The 19878-nt window shown below is 40.1% G+C and overlaps 1 protein-coding gene across 1 annotated transcript in view; it reads right to left on the bottom strand.

The window, feature by feature from the left end:
• Nucleotides 1-19878, bottom strand: part of KIF18A (kinesin family member 18A) — a 43777-nt gene that overhangs the window by 20694 nt on the left and 3205 nt on the right. Inside the window, exons 3-13 of the mRNA XM_033928428.1 lie at nt 18992-19149; nt 17972-18076; nt 16276-16386; nt 12978-13175; nt 12637-12813; nt 8766-8840; nt 8160-8263; nt 3700-3862; nt 2351-2515; nt 1766-1887; nt 1344-1582 (exon numbers count right to left, since the gene is read on the bottom strand). Of these exons, the coding sequence (XP_033784319.1) occupies nt 1344-1582; nt 1766-1887; nt 2351-2515; nt 3700-3862; nt 8160-8263; nt 8766-8840; nt 12637-12813; nt 12978-13175; nt 16276-16386; nt 17972-18076; nt 18992-19149 (1617 nt within the window). The remainder of the gene's footprint in view (nt 1-1343; nt 1583-1765; nt 1888-2350; nt 2516-3699; nt 3863-8159; nt 8264-8765; nt 8841-12636; nt 12814-12977; nt 13176-16275; nt 16387-17971; nt 18077-18991; nt 19150-19878) is intronic.

The raw sequence follows: 19878 nt of genomic DNA, 5'->3' as shown, positions 1-19878 counted from the left end.
GATAGGAGATGTAGTAATCATTCAACAGAGGGGAACATTGAGCTGTCATTAGAATTACAGCACAGCAGTTTGAAGTACAATACAATTAAGTTAGATACAAGTAGATTGGGGAGGAGCTCTTGTGGTTTCTGGAAGGGTGAAATGCTGTGGAAGAGCATACTTGAGAGTATCAATGGGGTATGTGTTCTCAGAAAGGAAAGTCTTCAGTTTCTTTCGAAAGCTGGGGTAGTTATGTTCTGTCTTGATAATTACTGGAGGATTGTTCCAGGTCTTAGTTCAGAGGTAGGTGAACTGTGGCACCTGGCCAAGGACTGTTTCTTTAATAACTGAAGTAAGTTTATGTAACATAATAAAAATAGAGGTAATTCTTTGGGTAGTTGGGAATGAAGGCTATAGGTACCTTAGACCAGAAGCTGCCAATTCCAATTAAATCACCAACCGGTTAAAACCTGCTGCTAGCTCAAGTAGTGAAGCTCCCACCAAAGAATGCAAGAACTACAGACCCCAGAAATTACCCCTTCTCCTCTGCATCTATACCATGGTCTCTTTTGCAAATATTCATATGTACTAACTGAAAAGTTTCCTATTATTTGGAGTCCATGAACTCCTGAGATTATCAGTTTCAAATTCTCTCCCCACACATCAGCAGTCTTTCAAGACATTTCTTCCAAGCTCAGAGTCTATGTGATAAAAATGGACCATCACAAAGCACCCACTTCTCTTTTAAACCGATCAAACACTATTAAAAAGGTAGATTTTGTGTAGGAGTAGGGGTTAACACACAATACACAACCACTACCTTTTAACCACCTGGACATTCCCCCCTACTCGACTGGCTTTGCATTTACTCACGCTGAACAAGCTACCAGCGATCCTCCTTGTATGGCTGGTGCATGCTAAAGACACTCCCGTTAGCTCTGAGATTCTCAGAGCTGGCAGGAGCCAGTAGGCCTTGAGCATGCGCAGATGCTCAAGGCCCCACACTGGACCTACACAGAGGACCGATGGTAGTTTTTTCAGCGGGTAAGAGCAATGCCGGTGGGAGATGACAGCAGCACCAGTGATTTTGGGTAGGAGGGAGTGAGGACAGCAGCATGCCGATGCTCAGAGGGAGAGGGGGAGGATAGCCATGCACTATTGGTCATTGGGGACGAGGAGGGACTTGAATATAAAAAAAAAACTGAAATACCCATTTATGGACCTTTTTTGGCCTAAAAATCTTGGCTTGTATTTGAGTATATACAGTACGTACAAGAGAAATAGGTGAGTGGGCTGAAAATTAATCTTAAAACATCAAAGCCCAAAGGTGACAATGCTCATTTAAGAAATCAGATTCTACTTACCACATGGAGTACTTTGACTGCATTTGATGTGTGGGAAAGCCATGAGGATAGAAAAATCTGGTTGGTCATTTTGTTTAGGTTCCTCGGCAGAAGTTTGATCTGCCCAAACCACAACCTTTTCTCTCCAAACCAAGTGCTCCAGTGCTTGGAAATCTGCATCCATGTTTGAAGTTGCTAATCCTGCTTCTTTTAAAGCAAAATATTGTTGCCTTTGGGCAGGTAGCAAATGCTTTAGTAACCTGGAAGAGAAAGCAATAAGTCAATACCTGGCCTTCATAATTGCCAAGTTTATCAAAACTTTTGGGGTGAAGTGGGTGTAAGGAGGCCAATAGCATATTATGTACCCTAGGGAAACCTAACAGCAGCCATTTTTCAATGATCATGGAAGGAATTCTCATTTGTTCTGAAGCCTCTACACTTACTTCTCAGTCTGTTTATTCTCTTGCTCTTGAAGTATCACAAGTCGCATCATGTAATCAACTTGTGCTTTAAGGTCCTTCACTTCTAACTCTAAGTGAGAGCAGTGCAGATCTTTGCAAAGAGCCTACAAAATTGCAGTAAAAAAAACTGAAAAATACATCACAAAATAAGTTATTACATGCATGCATATCCAAGGGGTTTTCCCATTCTATAAGAAAATACTCTAACTCTTATCAACATTTTTTGTAAAGATCTACTGTGACAGTAGTCAGCCCCCTAAGTTTTCTTTTTGGGCAACCAGGGCCAGCTGCATGAAAAGATGTGACCCATTCCTGAACTTTGTAGCTCTAGGTGTGAAATCTGTTAAGGATCACTAGCTTGTTTCTCCGATATGGAAGATCAATATGAAACCAAAATAGGTCATCATTATTGCAGCTTAAATATACTGCCTCTGGTATAACCCCATTCTACATCTATTCAGGAAAACCCAGTCATCAACTACATATTCAAAACAAATGAAATTTATGATTGCTACAATCTTCTGCAAGATAAAGTCCATCACCATACATATAAAAATAAATCCTTACCTCTGGAATGTTGCCATCTTGTCCCAACAGACGCATTTCATTCTGAAGACGATGTAACCAGCTTGTGTTCTCCTCAAAGTGCTTCAGCTCTTCTTCCTTTTTCTTCTGAATGTGCAAATGTTGAGCTTTAAGCATTGCAAGTTTATGATCACGTTTGCAAATAGCCTGAAACATATGATACAAAACAGTACTGCTGTTTGCAGTCATGAATTTGGTATTTCAGACTTCTCTAGCAAGGTAAAGTAAGATAAATAGGACTGGACCTTCAACTGTAAATTTACAATCAGTGTTGGGTTTGTACTGGTGAACCAAGTAGATTTGAATATAGACGCTTAACAAAAAGAATTGTCATACTGGGTCTGATCAAAGGTCCATGAAGCCTAGTATCTTGTTTTTCAACAGTGGCCAATCCAGAATTCCATGCTGTTGATCCCAGAGATTACTAGTTTTCCTCAGGTTTAGGGACTTTACCAGAGTAATTTGTTATGAATGAAATATTTTCTCCTATTTGTTTTAAACATATTACTGAAATTGATACAATTGGATTTCATACACAAAAAAATGCTACTGATAATCTAGGACAGAACTCTTGTTTAACATCCTATGACGATTTTTAGATCTTGAGGCATGAAGTTCAAACCTTCCAACTTAAAGTAGCTCATACAGAGTAAATGAAATGACAGCAGATAAAGACCTGAACGGTCCATCCAGTCTGTCCATAAGATTAACTTGTCTCTTCTTTGAAATTTCTGGGCCATAGACTGTAAAGTCTGGTCTTGTCTTAGGTTCCGTCCAAGCTCACTCCAGCCTATCCAACCATCCTTAATTGTTTGTACTGCAATACTTAGCATTACAAGAAAAATTAACCAGTGTTAATCTGAAATTTAGAGGCAGGAGAAGGTTAACATTAAAACATGGTCAATGCCAAAAAAAGGCCCCCCACGAAAGTTTTGATGTTTACACACACAATTGTCCAATCCCATTTAAATTCATCCAGCTGTATATTAGTAACTTATGCCAATGGTTTGTTATACTGTTAACTTATATTTGAACTTCTGAAAACCAAAGCAATTTGCAATTAGCAATGTCAAGCCTCTGCTCATTCAACAGTCTGAAACCGTCAACAGAATTCTGGTAAAATACTCCATGCTACTTGCAAAACAAGGCAGCACTTCAAGAACTGAAAAGAAACACTCATGTGGAAAAGCAAAGAAAGTACAGATCAAGGCCTTGGCAAGGTTTTTTCAAGACAAGAGACATGAATTTAGGGCCATATGGTATTTAACCTTGTTCAAAGTCATTTGACATTTAACAGTGGTTTGATAAAAGCCTAAATATTTTGGGTTTACCTTCACTGCTTTTTCCTCTGAGCAAATTAGATGAATTTGTTCATGCCATCGTTTCTGATAAAATGTTCTCAGCTCATTTTCTTTAAGTTGTAGTTCTAAGGTAAGAATTTCTTTTCTAATGCCTTCTCTATTTGCAAACAAGCTTTTAAGAAGTTCTTGAAATCTACAAAAGAAAAAACAAACAAACATCGAATAAAGAATCAAGCTTACAAATAAAATCAGTAAAGGAAACCTACGTTTTGATATGCCGAACAGCAGCAATAATTAGTGCCATACTGGGTCACATTGATGCCAGCAACCTGTCCGACAGTAGGCAGCCCCTGCTGATCCTAAGAAGGAAGCCTAACAAGAGCTAATTTCTATAGTGCTACAAGATATACATAGCACTATACACAAAGAGAAAGTCCCTACTCCACAAACAATACAATCTATTTAAAATAGGAAAAATAAGAGATTAAGGAACTATATTTATTATGGAAATGGTTAAAACATGGGGAATGAATAAGGGGTTAAAAGTTAAAAAACAGCCCCAGAAAGGTGGACGTTTAGCTATGACGTAATGACTAGGCATATGGTGCAGCAAGATGGAAAAACGGAGTCTAGAGTTGGGAAGGAGCGGATGCTACGAATTTGAACTGCATATGAAAATGGATCGAGTCAATGAAGTGACAAGGAGAGAGGTTATGAGTGTAGGGGGGAGAGAGGGTTTACTAGGAGCAAGTTGCAGGGATCCAAGTAGGAGGTAATGAGACACACTTAATGGGGGATCATCCAGGCAGCTATGTCAGACATTCCTGGTGACATTTTTGATGTAAAGGAGTAAATTTAAGTGTTCATCAGTGTAAAGATAGTACAGAAAACCATGGGAGGAGATCAGAGCACCAAGGGATACACTGGCTAATAGTAGGAGGATCCACCAGAGCAGTGGCCAATGGGGTGGTCCCATTGCATTTTTTCCTGCTACTCTCTGCCTCTCGACCCAAACTGAGGACAAAAAGGCACTTGGAAATGCACGCCTCCTTGATGAAACCTCCAATGAAAAGTTCAAAGGTGTGCAGTGCAGGTGGGGATGAATGCTATTAACACACACTAGTTGGCAGTGTTGTAGTGCCGCCTGGGAAGTGGCCCTGACTTAGGGAAGACGCTTTGGGCATCCTTTACTGAGGCCGAACGGTTACGTGGTGTGCATAACTCTTTTTTTGTGCCATCTTAGTCGATTATGGAGTAGGGTTTGGAAACGGGAAGATCCAGGGGGGGTCTTTTCCTCTTCAGCATCCATTTGGGGAAAAGACAGGGGTATGTTTGTACAATGGGCTACTGGGGGTTTAAACACCTTGCAGTTCGATGAGCTTGTTGGGAGGGATGAGGGTCTTCAGGGGGATTTTTTTGCTTACATGCAACTTCATCATTTTATGCTTTCTGTGGGATGGGGGTAGAGCTTCACCACATTTGGAAAATGTGTGGCTCCTTCTGGGGAGGGTACCGAGGCCGATCTCTGTTTGTATCGTTATTTTCGGGGTCAAGTGGTTGTACAGTATCCTTATCGATTAAAACGGGAGGAGGATCTTGGCCTTACTTTCCAACAGGAGTGGAGCCAAATTTGTTTGGAAGTTCAGAAATCATCTGTGTGGACTGGTACAGGAGAATGCTTACAAAACAGGAAATGATGGCTGAATTATAATCCAATAAATGAAAATGAAGCAGCAGCAGGAATTTAAAATAGTTCTAAACGATTCCTGTAAGACCAACGTTTCATACAGGCATTTCCAAAGCTGCCAGGCGCTTGCGTCAATAGTTCTTAATGAAAGCTTGAGAGGTGACTGTAATTCTCAGCACAAAATCCATTACGTAGATACTGCTGCAGTTTTGTCAGACTCTTAAATTTTTAATCAAGAAAAATCTACAGATCTTGGAAATTCACTGCTGTATGCTCCAAATGCTGATGCCAGTAAGTGAATGAACTGAGCAGGTGTCCTGATGCTTTAGCTGTAGGCGTGAAATTGTAAATCCAAACATGTTTTGCTGAATGAAGGGGGACAGAGGGTAACAACTAGGGCACAGCAAGGGCTGGTACTGGTGCAAATACATCTATAATTCTGCCTACCCATCTCGCTTATGAAAAGTCATTAGAATACGTAGAACGTAAATAAGGTGTCATAAATAAATGAGTCCATTTGAAAAGCTGAAGTTTATGTGGCAAATCCACCTCCCTCTGTGCTTCCTCTACATTCATTATTCTAGCTAGCTCCTTTGATAGGAATCGCTGGCAGGCAAACAGGTAACCTGAAAGTTTTCTTAACCATTTCAATATTGGCTTTCCCAGGCAGAGAACCCCCAAATATGGGGTCTCAGGACACCAAAGCTTCAAAAAACAAACTTACAACTGAAAATAATAAAAACTAAACAGAGCACATCAAACACACCTCCGCACAGTTTGCTGAAAAACAACTGGAGGGAGCAAAACACTCCCAGGGAATGAGGGAGGTGCTCAAAGCTGTGAGGGATGCACTTCTGCAAAGCCAGTTCGCAGTTGGGGATTAAGAACATAAGAATTGGGGATTGATCAACTAATGTACGGACTCCTCTGTGTATGGACCCATTATATAAAATACGCATTTATATTGCAATTCTCTCTCTCCTTTGTCTGTGTTATGACCCTAGGAACACCGCACACACATTCCATGCACATACGACTGCCCAATTTCATAAAAGGTCTTTTCTGGATGTAAATAGGCTTCACATGTGGATAAAACTTTATAAAATTACCTCTTAAGGTAATGAATTAAAATGACTTGCTGAATGTTTCAAGGACCATCGATGGAGGACATGAAGAGGTGCTGTGAGAGGACTTCTAGAGATGGAGATTTTCACTGGCAAGACTTTGCTGGGAAATTGCTTCCAAACTTGGGAAAAGGGAATCCTAAAGCTAAAATAGATAAAGCTCAGGGACTTCACCCATTATTGTGTTTCTCAGTTTGTTAGCCTCCCTAATTTCTGATAACATTTCAGCAGGTGGGAACTTTAGAGCAGAGAATGACATGGGGAAAAAAAAATTGGTGCCCACCCCATCCCCACGAGCTTGGTCCCCACAAACCATCTGATCCCTTCGGCACAAGCCTCAAATAGTTTATATTGAACTTATTTTATTAAAGTATAAAAAAGAAACAATATTCTGTACAACTGTCATTTTAAAAATCAAAGTTCTGGCTGCTGAACTAGAGGAAGAGATCTTCAGCTGGCAGGGCTTCGTTTATAAATGTTTATCAACACAACTAATATACTACTTTATCCTAAAGGAAAAAAATGGAAATAGAATTTTATTTCTACCTTTGTTGTCTGGTTTCTGCTTTCTTCATCTTCCCGTCATTCTATTCCTTCCATTCACTCTCTGCCTTCTCTCTGCTTCTTCCATGTGGCATCTGCTCTGCTACTGTGCCTCTCCCTTCCATCTCTTCTTCCACCCCCCCCCCCTCATTGGTCTAGCACCCATCTTCTTCCCTCTGCTTCCCCCATAGTCTGGCATCTCTGTCTTCTTCCCTTTCCTCTCCCAGGTGGTTTTTAGCATATCTCTCCTCCTTTCCTTTCCTCAGACCTGGTATCTGTATCCCCAATCCACCATGTGCCCTTTATCCCCTCCTTCCATCCAGTATGAGTTCCCCCCTCTCTCCTCCCTCCCCATTTTCCTTCAGCATCTTCTCCTCTCACCTCTCTCCCCCTTCAGTGCCCTTCATGTGGTCCAGCAGCCCCCTCCTACTAATTTTCTGTTACCAAAGTTATCAAACCTGAAAAGATGTTTCACATCATGGAATATGATTTGCACCTTCAAATAAGAGGACAGCACCTGCAAACTATTTCTATGCTTGCCAGTTTTAAAACTGGTCTGATAAACAGAAAGTTTCTTGAATGATGTTACTGACCACATAGCCTCTAAGCAAATCACGCTACTAAAAAGACCTGAAAAAGTACAACAACATATTAGTATAAAACGGTCAAAAACAAACAAACATGAAGACATTTACCTCGCCATATACTCCTCCACAAAATGCTGAACAGAGCTGTCCGTTCCAAGCTATTATTCTGTGAATCAGATGGGGAGTGAGAAGATCCTCAAATACCACGTCCATGTGGTAGAACGATACAGAAATATTTCCAATTGTATTGGGTCTTACAGGCCTCATTAAAAAGAAGTTTCAAGCACACCATAGGTTGCCTTTATACATTGAATCTCAAACTCCAATAGGAAGCGCTCCTTAGTATGATTTAAGTACAATGATGAGCATTAGGAGTAAGTCTGAGAGATATATCCAGGCTTTGGAGTAAGGTTCATTACCGTCACAATATTCATCAAAGTAACCCATTTGGAGACATTGCTCCCTGCTAAATAGACCATCAGTCAGAAAAATAATTACTAATGGTAAGATTTGTCCATGTTATTACTTCTCTTAACAGAACACTGTTACCTTTTTATTTCAGATTGCTCCTGGCTGGATAAAAATGATAAGTTCTCAGGCACACCCGCTTTCTGTTCTTCATATGCCTTTAGCTTCTCTTTTAACATTATGATCTGAAACGGAAGGAGCAAACTAGATTCCTCTGGTTGAAATATAAAGTGTTCTTGTTACAATACAGAGGAAAAATTGGGTTTTAACGTTTTCATTATATTTTCTAGTAGTTTAATGAAGTGAAATGGGAGGGTGGCCGTGTTAGTCTACTTTCCAAGGTAGTATAAAACAAAAATCAAAGGAAATCAGGTGATACCTTTTTATGACGAGCTTTCGAAGGTAACACTTGTTCAGATCAGAAAAAAGCAAATGTATATATAAGGAAAACATGAAAGCATTTTGGGGATAGGAAGAGGGAGGGAGGGGTGGGTGGGCAGGAGACAGAGAGGTGACAGTTTTAAATGTCTTTATAGTGGGAAAGAAAGCCCAGATCTCTGGTAAGTTCTGTCTGGTAGGTGCCAAAATACCTTATTTTGATTTCAAAGGTTTTAGGTTCTTGGTTGGTCTTACAATTCTTAATATGATCTCTATGTAGGTGAATGGAAAGGAACGAATACTACATACCTCTTTCTTTTGTTGTTCACAAATCTTGACATACTGACTTATGTGGCTGTCCAAACTAACAACATTGCTCTTTACCTATTAAGCAATAAAAATGTGCCTTTTAAATTACTGAAAATAAATTATTCTAATGTAGGAGCATTACATTGTTATGCATAGCTAAACACACAAGGATTTACTTTTAGTGCCTTTATTTTATTTATTTAGCCCGTCCTACCAAAAGAGCCCAGAACAGGTTACAATAATAAATACACAGTATGCTCAAGATAAGACGTAATTGGAAACATGGAGACGACAAAAGGGGACTGAAGAAATACCTTGTGTTAAATATCCTGAGCAAAGTTGCAGTAAATCTCAAATATCTGCTGTACAAGTCCAGAGACGAGGGCAGGCCAAAGGAAGACTCCATTGAATTCCCCCAGGCCATTTGAATAATGATCCATGGCTTTCTTTTTTAGAAATTAACCAAACCTTTTTTAAACCCCGCTAAGCTAACTGATTTCACCACATTCTCCGGCAATTAATTCCAAAGATTAATTACACGTTGGGTGAAGAAATATTTTCTCTGGTCTGTTTTAAATCTACTACTTAGTAGCTTCATCGCATGCCCCCTAGTACCAGTCTTTTTGTAAAGAGTAAACAAGCGATTGACATCTCCCCTTAGTATTTTATAGACCTCTTATCATATCACCCCTGAGCTGTCTCTTCTCCAAGCTGAAGAGCCCTAGCTACTTTAGCCTTTCCTTCAAAGGAAGTCATCCCATCCCTTTTATCATTTTTGTTGCCCTTTTCTAATTCCGCTACATCTTTTTAATTGAGATATGGCGACCAGAATTATAAAGATTTGCAGTGCAGCCGTACCGTAGAGCGATACAAAGGCATTACAACATTTTCATCTTTGTTTTCCATACCTTTCCTGATAATTCCTAACATTCTACTTGCTTTCTTAGCTGCTCCTGCACATTGAGCTGAGGGTTTCAATGTATCCTCAATAACACAGTTCTTTTGATGAAATTCAAAATTCAAAAATGTAAAAGTGATGATGATGAAATAATATGTTGATAAGCTGTAATTTCCTGCCCAAAAACATATATCTAATTTTGGCTGACAAGGGAGAATTTTCATTTTACCTATCAATTTACTTACCTTGAATCCTGATAGACCAACCCAAACATGAAGGTTAAGTTACTCTGTCAACAGATGACAATATTGTCACTGGAAAAGTCATGTTCTCTATCATCACTGCTATAAAGGCCAAGTGCAGTCCTGGAACTTGCCAGTACATAAGAAGTTGCCTCCGCTGAGGCAGACCAGAGATCCATCTCGCCCAGCGGTCCGCTCCCGCGGCAGCCCATCAGGCCCATTGCCTGAGCAGTGGTCCCTGACTAGCTCTATAACCTATCTCTACTCCTATTCCTATAACTTACCTCTACTCCTATCCCTATAACCTACCTCTACACCTATCTATACCCCTCAATCCCTTTGTCCTCTAGGAACCTATCCAAACCTTCTTTGAAGCCCTGTAATGTGTTCCTGTCTACCACAGCCTCTGGAAGCACATTCCATGTATCCACCACCCTCTGGGTGAAAAAGAACTTCCTAGCGTTTGTTCTAAACCTGTCACCTTTTAATTTCTCCGAGTGCCCCCTTGTACTTGTGGTTCCCCTTAATTTGAAAAATCTGTCCCTGTCTACTTTCTCTATGCCTTTCAGGATCTTGAAGGTTTCTATCATGTCTCCCCTAAGTCTCCGCTTCTCCAGGGAGAACAGTCCTAACTGTTTCAATCTGTCAGTATATGAAAGATTTTCCATACCCTTTATCAGCTTAGTTGCTCTTCTCTGGACTCCCTCAAGTACTGCCATGTCCTTCTTGAGGTACGGTAACCAGTACTGGACACAGTATTCCAGATGCGGCCGCACCATTGCACGATACAGTGGCAGGATGACTTCCTTCGTCCTGGTCGTGATACCCTTCTTAATGATACCCAACATTTTGTTTGCTTTCCTTGAGGCTGTTCTTAGTAGGGTCAGAGATCATATTTTAAATGTGCATTAAGTCCTGCTGATACTTAAAGGTAAGCAATGCCTTTTAGAAGGTCAATAGGCTCTTTGAAGATATTCAGTAGGCCCCTCAAACATTACCAGGAAAATGACGGAGAGAATTGGCTCTAACATAATACATGATGACGGTCCATCAAGTCTGTGTCAGATTGGCAAGATCTCTCTTCTGAATGTCCTACTAAGTACATGAATATTGTCCATCTTTTGTCAAATATATACACCAGTTTACATGCATTAATATTGTCAAATGTTGCCACACTCAGTACAGACAACACGGTGTCTCTCTCCCTCCCTCTTTCAAGGTTTATTTTGATAATATGCTCATATCTTTTAGGGTACTGCTCCTGGATGACACGTGGATTCCTTTCTGTGTGAGCAGACACCATTTCATTTCAAGTGTGAACGGTTCCTGCTGGACTAATTCATCCTCCTGTTCCTGCCTGCCAAGCTCACCTTCTGCCTCACAGGTTTGTACTACCTCAGAGTGGATACTTTTGTTTTCATCTGGATCCCCGGGTGCATGACAGCCACCTAAGAACACTTTGCTGTACAGTTCAAAGAATTTACTGAATAATACTTGGTGTAGCCACACACCACTGATCTCCATCACCTTTAATGGGACAACCTAGTCCATGCCTCTGGTAACCAATCACTCTATGGACATTCCAGACTTTATTTCATATGTTGTGCATCCACTCCCTCTTCTGCTAGTTTTACCCCTCTCTATGCAGCTTAGCATGTTTCTGGCTGTGGTCATCAACTTGTCACATTGTTTCAGACACCGTCACCCAAGGTCCCTCCCCTGAGCTGTGCTCATCAATCTCTCTCCTCCCATCTTACATCTTTGAATACATGCTGCAAGCTATCAGATTCTGGAGGGTCTTTGGGGCTCCTGTTGTAGAGTAGAGGAGAAGCCTAATGGTTAGAGCAAAGACTTTGAACCAGGGAAGCTGGGTTCAAATCCTTATAATCTTGTGCAAGTAACTAGGTAATAAAAAGTTAAGTCCTCTAGGGGCAGGAAAAATACCTTCTTTAGCTTCTAAGAAAGGCACACACTAAACCCTATTTGCTTTCCCTTTTCCAAAGAACAGCAACCCTTTAGTTTTGCCAATTCATTTATTTTCTTTGAATCCAACTCAAACTGGATAAAAAGAAGCCAAGCTCTCCTGAAAGCAGAATCCATATTGACTTCCATGCGCGATTTGTAGGGTTCAACAAAGTTCTCATCCTGCTAAATGTATGGTAGGTCCCCAAACCAACTACACCAATTCAATTCCCTCTAGGAAAGGCTGCCGACTGAATGGGGCTCTTACCCATTTAAATTCGGTGATAAGAGTGTTCAAGCCATCTCTTTTGAGGTTTCGGAGGCTAGAATTTTTGCCTATATCCTGAACGTTATTTCTGTGGTGTCGTGTTTATTTTCTTCATTATTGTTCAGCCTTGATATTGGTTTTTACTGGCAAGCACCAGGACTGCACCTCTCCTTATAGCAGTGATGTCGGAAAAGTTGTGTTTTTATCTATCTGCTGGTAGAATGGGCTGATCTGGTCTAACAACATAAGCAAAGAGATTGAAAGTGTTCCTAATGGATATAAATGAGGGGAGGGTACAGCACAGACTTTCAAATTTTAGTACAAATTCAAATCAGTAAAACAAGAACCCATAACATCTCTTAAATTGCTACTCATTTATAATGTTGGTTCATTTTCAGGAGGTCTTAGTATTACTCCCACAGTACAGTTTTCCATTTAGAGAAATGTAAACAAAGTTTGTTACTGCATCAAATACTTGGAAAATGACCAAATAAAACTTACTGTTGATTTAATATCTTTGGCTCGGTTTGCATACTTGAGTGTATTGTATGTGTCATCATAAGACATGGAAGATGAACTGACAGCAGCAATCATTATAGTTCGGCAGTTTCCACCAAGCGAGTCCTTCAGCAGGCGGGTCAGCTTGCTGTTTCTGTAAGGAATATGTTGCTTCTTGTTCTGCAGAATAAAATGTTAGTCAAACGTCTTCTCATAGGCTAACAAGCTTGCGATATTTGACACAAGTGGTTGAAGCTGATGAAAGGGAAGCATGTGGTGGTTTTAAAGCTCTCAAGTCATCACAAATTAATTACTATATAGGGCTATACATGGTCTGTACTCACCTTAGGATCTGCTAAAGCATTGATGACATTTCCTAGAGCTAACAGTGACCGATTAATGTTTGCCCCTTCTCGAAAGCGGGCTCCCTTGGCATTTGTAGAGCTGACCCGTTCAGATCCTGCCAGGTCAATTAAGCACATTTTGGCAAGCCGTACGTTATGACAGATACTTGCTGTTTTGTCTTGTTGCCGTAAATATATCTTGAGAATCAAAAATATTAAAATTAACAAAAAAGGAAATAGCACAAGCCCACACCTACACTTTTCGTAAGATCTAAAGCCAGAGCTAAAATCTAAGAGTCAGATTTATGAATGAATCATTTGAATATTTGTTTATGCACAGCCCAGGAGCCTCAGCCTCTGATTATTGGCTCCCCTCCTCCATGTGCCCATCCATTCACCATACACCCCCCAATCCCAGCATCAGAACCTTCTCATTAGATTCTTCTCCCTGGCCTAGCATCAGCCCCCTTCTAATAGCCTCACCATTTCAAGCTCCTTGCACCCATTCCATATTATCCCTCTGCCTCTTCTGACATTTCTATTCCCAATATCGGCCCCTTTTCCTAATCCTTAAGAGCAGCGAGAGGTTGTATTTTCACTGCTGTTTTGACTGTCGGTGTTACAAGCAGACAGAGCTCAATGCAGATAAGCTCCCATTGCTCTATAAGGGTTTAGAGGTTCTGGTCAGGATATGAGGAGAACTGGCAGCAACATTTCAGTGTTGCCCCCATAGGAGTGAGTCATCCTTTGAATAATCCTAATGTTTCCCAGCTCCATGTGCACCGAGTTTTTAGTCATCATGGTGACCTGGAGCCTTGGTTCTGTCAAGCCTTGTTGTAAACAATACATAGTAGTTTTGTATTTGAAACATGGCTCTAGTGCAGGGGTCTCAAAGATCCTCCTTGAGGGCCGCAATCCAGTCGGGTTTTTAGGATTTCCCCAATGAATATGCATGAGATCTATGTGCATACACTGCTTTCAGTGCATATTCATTGGGGAAATCCTGAAAACCTGACTGGATTGTGGCCCTCAAGGAGGGACTTTGAGACCCCTGCTCTAGTGAGTATTAACATGCCATATTTTCATTCGCTTGCAACTCTATAGCCTATAAAATCTAATCTGGTTGCTTTTAGCATACTTAATCCCTAGTGTCAGTCCAAAGCAACCTGCAACGAATAAAAAAAGTCAATTTTTAAAAAGCCAGAATAAAAGGAAAAATAATCAACTCATTTTTTTAAGATATGTTTTCAGATCCTTCCTAAAAGGATTAAACTGTTTTGATATAAAAACAGTGAATTCTGAAGAGGAGAGGCTAAATCATATTACATAACAAAAAAATAAGCCCAATAAGTTAAAATGATGAAAATCACGATTTTAAAATGTTATTTTGCAGCAGTCTCATCAATTTTGAATCTACAAATATACTCATACGTTTTCACTGGTAATAAAGGCTAAATATAAAATTACAAAAAAAAACATTAAAAAAATTCAATATTGATACAAATCCTGTCAATCTATGTACAAAATTCAACTGGTACCAGAAGGCAAAATGTTCTTTTCCTTGTTCTCTGTTCCCTTTCATCTCCTGTTAATGGACTTGTCAATGAATTACTTAATGACAGTTCTGCTCTTTCCTTTTATTAACATTTGTCATAAAGAAACAAATATAACTAATTACAAGATGGAAAACCTGATTCTATATATACAGTTGAAGGATTCTATAATACATAAACCAGACACTTCTATGAAGTAGTAAGATGGATTTGAAGCTGAAACACTCTGAGCTGTACATAGTCATGCTAACCAGTTTTATATTCCCTATTAAAAAGAGATGAGGTTCTTACCTTGCTAATATCTTTTCTAGTAGAAATGTATGTCATTCAGGATGGATGAATAATATCCACATGCTCTCAAGCTATGCAGAGGGAATCCATTCCAGCTTTTGAATCTGTCCTCCTTCACTACAGGGCTCTGCTGCCCCCTTCAGTTTGCACCCAAAGCAGGCAAATAGCCCATCACAGAAACATATGCTAAGGAGGGGTCTGGGGAAACTCCCTGAACTACAACTCTGTTCTGCTCTGAAATCAAAACAGAAACAGTTATGGAGCTCAAGTATAACTCTAACATGTTATACCAACAGTTCATTCTTTATACTCCTAAAGACTGACTGACATCCAAATTTCAGTTTGGACTCAAACTCTGATTGAGATAGTGGGTAGGCGCAAGAGATAACAGAGTACTTTATTTTTATTTATTCCATTTTCTATACCGTTCTCCCAGGGGAGCTCAGCATTTATTCAGGTACTCAAGCAGTTTTCCCTGTCTGTCCCTTTGGGCTCACAATCTATCTAATGTACCTGGGGCAATGGGGGGATTAAGTGACTTGCCCAGGGTCACAAGGAGCAGCGTGGGTTTGAACCCACAACCTCAGGGTGCTGAGGCTGTAGCTTTAACCACTATGCCACACTCTTCCCTTGAGTAGGGTTCCAGAATGACACACCCATCTACTAGAAAAGATATTAGCAAAGGTTAAGAACTTAACCTCTTTCTAGTGTGCCATTCCAACAGATATTCCACCAGAAATCTTTTCCAATTAAAATTCTCAGCATGCAACAAGGCAAATTACTCTGTCCATCCATTATCAATTAGCAAAATGCTTGAACCAACTACCATTTACACTACGATCTTGTGACCACTACCTCAGGTTCAGAAAACTTCTAAAAGCAATTCTGTACCAAGACAAGCAGCCAACCCTGAAGTAACTGAAACGGTAATTGTAAAAGTCCATTTCTAAATTAATGCAACTCCCAGGACAAAACAAAGAACTAACAATGACCCACTTGTACTTGTAACTATATAGTTGAAACTATGACCTAACTGTATTAATAGTTATACTGATCTACCTGTACTAGCAATCCTATTCAATGTCTATGTCAATCCGTCCTGGGTAAATGGCCCAACCTCTTGTAATCTGACCTTGAACATAATAGATAAAAGCAGAATAGAAAACACGATTAACACCAAAAGCCATCCAAACTTCACAAAAAAGGCCGATAGAAAATCAAACACACTCCTTCTGGCTCGCGTGCCAAAGGAAATACTGAAGGGGACAGCAGAGCCCTTTAGTGAAGGAGGGATTCAAAAGCTGGAGTGGATTCCTTCTGCATAGCTCACAAGCATGGGGATATTACCTGTCCATCCAGAATGATACACCCATTGCACTCAAAAAGCGTTAGAGCAATTATTTCCCGATAGTTGCAGCAACAAATATATAGGCTAGCACCATGCAACATTTTACCTGGAAAACAGCATGGGACCGAGATGAGGTGGCATTAACATCAGTAGGGTGCTGAGTTCTGTTTTTGTTTCCAAAATCCAACATTTGCAGGATCTCCTCAGCAGATTTTGGCTGCAAAAAGTTATTCCAGTACAAGTGAGCAAAATAGGTGTGGTTATAGTTTATTATTTATATTCTGCTTTTAAAGAAGGCGGATTACAACCAAAAATACAGATGACGCTTTAACAATTTTTTTTTTAATTTACACAGCCTGTTCCACTCACTAGGTCCCACACATAGGGGTCCTTTTACAAAGGCGTGCTAGCTGTTTTAGCGTGGGCTAAAAATTAGCAGAGTTTAAAAAAGGTTTCGATAATTTCCTAAAAGAGAAGTCCATGGCTTGGGGAAATCCACTGATTATTCCTAGGATAAGCAGCATAAAATCGTTTTTACTACTTGGGATCTAGCTAGCTACTTGGATCCTGTGTTGTCCACGGTTGGAAACAGGGTACTGGGCTTGATGGACATTCGTTCTGTTCCAATATGGCAGTTATGTTATTATCATTGATGATTCATTGAAACCCTCTGTTCAGTGTACAGCAGAGGCTATAAAAGCAAATAGAATATTAAGAATTATCAGGAAAGGAATGGAAACCCAAAAATGAAGTGTTTCCCAAGAATAAGAGTGTCTTATATTAATTTTTGGTCCCAAAAACGCACTAGGGCTTATTTTCAGGGATGTCTTATTTTTTCATGTACAACGATCATCTCTCCCTTCCTTTCCTCCACCCTAATTCTTGTGCCCCATTGCAGAGGCTTGTGTACCTTAATAATGTCCCCCTTACACATTTGCTTTGGATGAAGGAAACAAAATCAAACAAAAACAAAAGCACTTCTAGAGTCTTTATAAGTACCCCGTAGCAGTTGGTACCCAAGAATAAGGATGAAGAGGCGAGGTCTACAGGGTAGAAACTCCCTTATCCCCCAGCCCTGATTTTCCTTCAACCTACTTTCTACTCTTGTCTTCCATCACCCAGTCCCAGATATATGCATAATACACCAAACTACCAGCCAATTGGCAGCCTCTGCGCACTGCTTGTCTGACCCACGATCTGCCTAATAAACCCACTGACCCATCCATCACCCCACCAACCATCCCACCGCGAGACCGATATACCTTCAGCATCGGCGGCAGCACTCTGAACAGGCTGCTTTGCTGCCTTCCCTGTGCCGCTGCGTCACTGATGACATTAGAGGTTCTGCTGCGCGGGGGGAAGGGAAAGAGGGAGTTTGGCAGTGTTCAAGGCCCAGTTAAAAGCCCACCTCTTTGAGAGTGCTTTTGACTCCTAACTCCTCTCACATTGGGTTCTGCATCCCCAACCCTACATTATGCCATGTCTGTCTGTCCAAGTTAGAATGTAAGCTCTTCTAAACAGGGACTGTCTATAAATGTCAAAATGTACAGCGCTGCATAAGCCTTTCAGCGCTATACAAGTGAAAAATAGTAGTAGTAGCTGCTTCAGGGTTTGAGAGCTTGAGGATTTGCGGCTCAGGACGCTGGTGCTTTGGGGGACATTTTTTTCCCCCACCGGCAGTTATTTCGTCAGTTGTGCAAGTGTCCCGGTTAACCGAGACTCTACTAACCTGAGTTGGGTTTAAAATTAACCCATAGAAGAAAAGACTAGTTTATCCAGTCTTTCACACTGTTCTATTTTACCTGATGCAATGACAGCCCTTGAACCACAACACCTTTCTGAGCATCTTCACGAACCGCTAAAGGTCCCGAATTGGTAAGAAGATCATGAATCTGTTCATTGTACACCTACAAATGATAAAAGAACCAAGATCACGTGGTCTGTAATGCTGCATTATTAGATTATGAAAGAGAAAAAGGTTTTGTAAAAAGAGCACAAAAAATAATATATCAATTATGTTGCTAAAGCCATATATCAGCAGCATCCAGTGATTTTTGTTCAGCACACTCTGCCTGTCTTTGGTAACATATACAGATGTGTGGTTGAGGATCAACCAAGACAACAGATGCAAAGTATGTGAGTACAGTAAAATCTTGGATTGCAAGTAACTTGGTTTGCAAGTGTTTTGCAAGACAAGCAAAACATTTGATTAAATTTTAACTTGATATACAAGCAAGGTCTTGCAATGCAAATACATACAGTACACACACATCACAACTGAGCTGATGGTTCTTCGCTCTCTCCGACACTGCAAAAGTGTAGTGACTGTTCTAAATAAGCAAAGTCTCGCAATACAAGTACATACTGAGCCGATGGTTCTTCTTTCTCTGTAGCTGCGGGAGTGTAGTGACTGTTCTAAATTAACGAGGTCTTACAATACAAGTACGTATAGTATTTTGTATTATAGTTTTTGGGTTGTGGAACGAATCGTCTTGAGTTTCCATTATTTCCTATGGGAAAATTTGCTTTGATATATAAGTGCTTTGGGTTACACGTATACTTCTGGAACAAATTATGCTCGTAAACCAAGCATTTACTGTACTTCTTTACTCTGAAAATTTCCTGTGAAATCATACAAGACAAACTACCCAGATAATCTCTTGCAATTACATAGTTAGAAAGAATCTGCCAATATACCAGTACTCGTGTACTAATCTACTTACTGATAATTGCCACCATACACTGCCCCTCATGAGCAGTTTGGATCAATAAGGCTTGTGTGTCGAGAGAGAAGAGATATCTGAATTATTTTAATGACTTACCTCTAAATATGAGATAGCAAGTTCACATAATTTCTCCTCTTTTAATTGATGAATACGATCATAAAGTTCCATCATGGTTAAGTACATTACTCCTGGCTGCCCAGGTGAGCCCAGCATGGTATGGGTTTTCCCAGCCCCTGTTGCTCCATAAGCAAGCACTGCATTTCAGAGGGAGAAGAGATATCAAGACGTGAATGCCAGTAACAAAACGCATAATACTGTTACCTTTAAATTGAGCAAACACTAAAATCAAAGTAAAAGCTGTGTGCGTGATGAATTAGAGATCATACCGAGATTATAAAAATAAACTTTGTATTTTAAAAAGTCTTCAGATTTTGATGAAACAAGCTATAGAAATTGATGTTTTTAATTCTTTTTTAGTTTAATTTTTTTTTTCTTCTTACTTATCATGAGACATGTAAAAAGAGATGATGTCCTTACTCTGGTAAGCTCTTTTCCAGTAGATAGGTGAGTCATTCTAGACAGATGGGTAGTATCCCAATAGCCATGTGCCATCTGCAGAAGGAATCCACTCTGGATTTTTTCTTGTGCCTCTGCTGTATTTCACTGTGCTCTCTAGGTTCCGGTTGGATTTTTATCACTGTATTTATCACTGTACTTTTTTAATTGAATTTTCATGTTTTTACATGTCAGTGTAAAATAAATTATCTCCAGAACATCTGTATCCACAGTTTTTTGTTTTCATTGGTGGAATGTTTCACTGTGGATCATTGGGTCTCCCCATTTTTCTTTGTTGTGCTCCATTCCTGTAAGCTCCATCCTCATCTGCACAAGCCTCAAACACTTTAAAACCATAAGTGTTCAAGGCTTGTGAGGTTAAGGCAAAGCTTACAGGAATGGGGCAGGGACAGTGACAGCAGAAAAAC

This window comes from Geotrypetes seraphini, chromosome 19 (genome assembly GCF_902459505.1).
Source record: "Geotrypetes seraphini chromosome 19, aGeoSer1.1, whole genome shotgun sequence".
NCBI lineage: Eukaryota > Metazoa > Chordata > Amphibia > Gymnophiona > Dermophiidae > Geotrypetes > Geotrypetes seraphini.
This window is presented reverse-complemented; position numbering and strand designations above follow the sequence as displayed.